Source organism: Trichechus manatus, unplaced genomic scaffold, assembly GCF_000243295.1.
Source record: "Trichechus manatus latirostris isolate Lorelei unplaced genomic scaffold, TriManLat1.0 scaffold00010, whole genome shotgun sequence".
NCBI lineage: Eukaryota > Metazoa > Chordata > Mammalia > Sirenia > Trichechidae > Trichechus > Trichechus manatus.
In genome coordinates, this window is record NW_004443946.1 from 21,452,096 (window position 1) to 21,455,265 (window position 3,170).

The 3,170-nt window shown below is 38.0% G+C and overlaps 1 protein-coding gene across 2 annotated transcripts in view; it reads right to left on the bottom strand.

Moving 5' to 3' along the window:
• DCAF5 (DDB1 and CUL4 associated factor 5) overlaps positions 1 to 3,170 on the bottom strand; it is a 107,900-nt gene that overhangs the window by 70,541 nt on the left and 34,189 nt on the right. For both annotated transcript variants that reach the window (XM_004370978.2, XM_023726317.1), the window contains exon 2: positions 197 to 340. In XM_004370978.2, the coding sequence (XP_004371035.1) occupies positions 197 to 340 (144 nt within the window). The remainder of the gene's footprint in view (positions 1 to 196; positions 341 to 3,170) is intronic.

Here is a 3,170-nt window from a genome sequence, read left to right on the forward strand (position 1 = left end):
GGAGGGGAGGGGAGGGGAGGGGAGACTACCCTTACCCTAATACATGTGTTTAAACTGCTATAATACAGAGAATACAAGCTATGGGAAACCACAGCTCAACAAGACAAAGAAAAAAAAGGAGTTAATCTTAACTCTCCTTTCTCTAAAGTTCTAGCCACAGTAGATTTTCCAACGTGGAAATTTCCCTTCCTCTCACCTCCAGAGAATACTTTGGTATTCCCACTGTTAAAAGCCAGGCAAAAAATGTTGGAATGATGCTCTCCTTTCAGCTGTATGGGCTTGACTCTGGAGTGGATGGCTTGTTCCATGTGCCATAGCAAAACCCGGCGATCGTCTCCTCCTGGAGGGGGAGCAAGAATCCAGAGTTAAAACAGCTGACATTTCAAGGCTGACACTTGGTTTGCCAGCCTCGAATCCTATCCTTTTCCAAAACTGCACCTCCCCAATCCCATGAGATTCTGATAGGGTATACAAACCCAGGACTCTTCCTCTTAGCCACCAGTAGGCATGTGACCTCTAGGCCACACAAGCCCTCGCTCCCAGTAATTTGAATCTTGAACAGACATATACAGAAATGGAAAGAGGTAAGCACTGATATCACGAGCTTCCCCAAAGCCACCCTTATTCTTATCTTTCCAGAGGCCCAGTTGTTTAAATATTTCCCTTGCTACCTAGAATCTTTCCACTAAAGTCCTTTTTTTCCTAAGGGAAACTGAGTTGGCTTCTATTGCTTGCAACCAAAGAACTCTAAAGTAATATTTCTAGCATATTAGTTTTCAAAGCACTCTCCTTGATGTAATCTCGCTGATGGGATACTGCACAAATGACAACTAGGGAGTTGCCTGGCTCTCAGACAGTAGCAGGATCTAGATAGAACCTGGCTCCCATGAAGCTCCTCCCTGCTCCTTCCTCTGCATAACTCTCAACAGTCTGAATTAAGTGAACAATATTAAACTGCATAAGCCAGCTCCTAGAGAATGAGAATATACGTGTTCTACAAATTCTTCACATTTGTAGATGGATTAAAAATATCTAAAAGGATGAATATCAGATCGTTAACCATGGTTAGTACTTCTAGAAAACGAGGTTAGAAGAGAGGGGTGAGGACAGAATTTGGGGGAGGGGAGGAGTACTTTTACTTTATATATTTGGTACTGTTTGATTTTTTATAACAAGTCTATATTATATTCTTTTTCTATAAAAATTTAAGTTAAAATAGCAGCAAACAGGCAGCAAATCATAGCAAGCTCTGTACCCCTGCCTCCCCTCTTTCATTCAATTCAAAATACAACAGTCACAAAGTATAGCCAATCCATACAATGACATACTATGCAGCCATTAAAATGGTAAATCTATAACAGCTAACATGGGAAAGATGTCCAAAGATCTCTTTGTTAAAGGGGACAATGAAGTGTAAAACAGTATGCATACCAACATTCCATTAGTGTAAAATAAATTTTAAAAAGCTATTCTGATTCATTTGCCTTCCTGTACAAACTTTAGGATCAGTTTATCAATATCTACAAAATAATAACTAAAAAAAGGACATGAGTAGAAAGATTCTAGGAAGCAAATGAAGAGATATCTGAACACCTGGGCCTCTGGAAAGAGGAACAGGGTGGCTTTAGGGGTCTCAAATTTTTACAAGATAAGGATGTTCCCTGTCACCAATCCTACTCAACATCATACTGAAGTCCTAGCCAATGTAGTAAGACAAAAAAAAAAAAGGAAATAAAAGGTATACAGACTGTGAAGGAAGAAATAAAATTGTCTTTCCTCACAGATGATATGATTGTCTATGTAGTAAATTCCAAACTCCTCAAACTAATAAGCTATTATCAAGGTTTCAGGTTACAAGGTTAGTATATAAAAATCAACTGCTTTCCTATATATGAGCAATGAACGATTGGAATTTAAAATTAAAAACTCAACATCATTTACATTAGCACCACCCCTCCCAAAAAGAAAACGCTTAGGCATAAATCTAAATATGTACAAGATCTATATAAGGAAAACTACAAATCTCTGATAAAAGAAATCAAAGATCTAAATAATGGAGAGATATTCCATGTTCATGGATAGAAATACTCAGTATTGTCAATTCTTCCAACATGATCTATAGATTCAATGCAATCCCAATCAAAATCCCAGCAAGTTATTTTGCTGATATCAACAAACTAATCAACAAGCTGGAAAGGCAAATATCCAGAATAGCCAACACAATACTGAAGAACAGCAAAGTTGGAGGACTGACACTAGCCAACTTCAAGACTTACTATAAAGCTACAGTGATCAAGACAACATGGTAGTGGCAAAAGAATAGACAAAAAGATCAATGAAACAGAATAGAAAGCCCAGGAATAGACTCATACAAATATAGTCAACTGATCTTCGACAAAGAAGCAAAGGCAATTCAATGGAGAAAGGATAGTCTTTTCAACAAATGGTATTAGAACAACTGGATATCACATGCAAAAAAAATTAATCTAGGCACAGACCTCACACCTTTCACAAAAAGTAACTGTCTTAGTTATCTAGTTCTGCTATAACAGAAATGCCACAAGTGGATGGCTTTAACAGATGTTTATTCTCTCACAGTTAAGGAGGCTAGAAGTCAGAATTCAGGGCATCAGCTTTAGGGGAAGGCTTTCTCTCTCTGTTAGCTCTGGGAGAAGGACCTCGTCTCTTCAGCTTCTATTCCTTGGCTCCATGGTGGTCTTCATGTGGCACTGCATCTCTCTTTCCCCATCTCTGCCCTGCACACTTGTTTAATCTCTTTATATCTCAACAGAGATTGACTCAAAATACACCATACACTAATCCTACCTCATTAACATAACAAACAACCAAATGGGATTATAACCACAGGCAAAGAGATTAGAATTAACAACACATATTTTGGGGGGACACAATTCAATCTATAACAGTAACTGCAAATAGATCACAGACCTAAAGGTTAAACACAAAACCATACAACTTCTAGAAGATAACATAGAAGCAAATCTAGGTGACCTTGCATTTGGCAATGAATTAAAAAAAAACTGATAAATTGGGCTTCATTAAAATTAAAATTTTGTGCTCTGCAAAAGACACTGTTAGACATTGTGCTGGAGGTCCTAGCCAGAGCAATTAGGCTAGAAAAAGAAATAAAGGGCATCCAAATTGGTAGG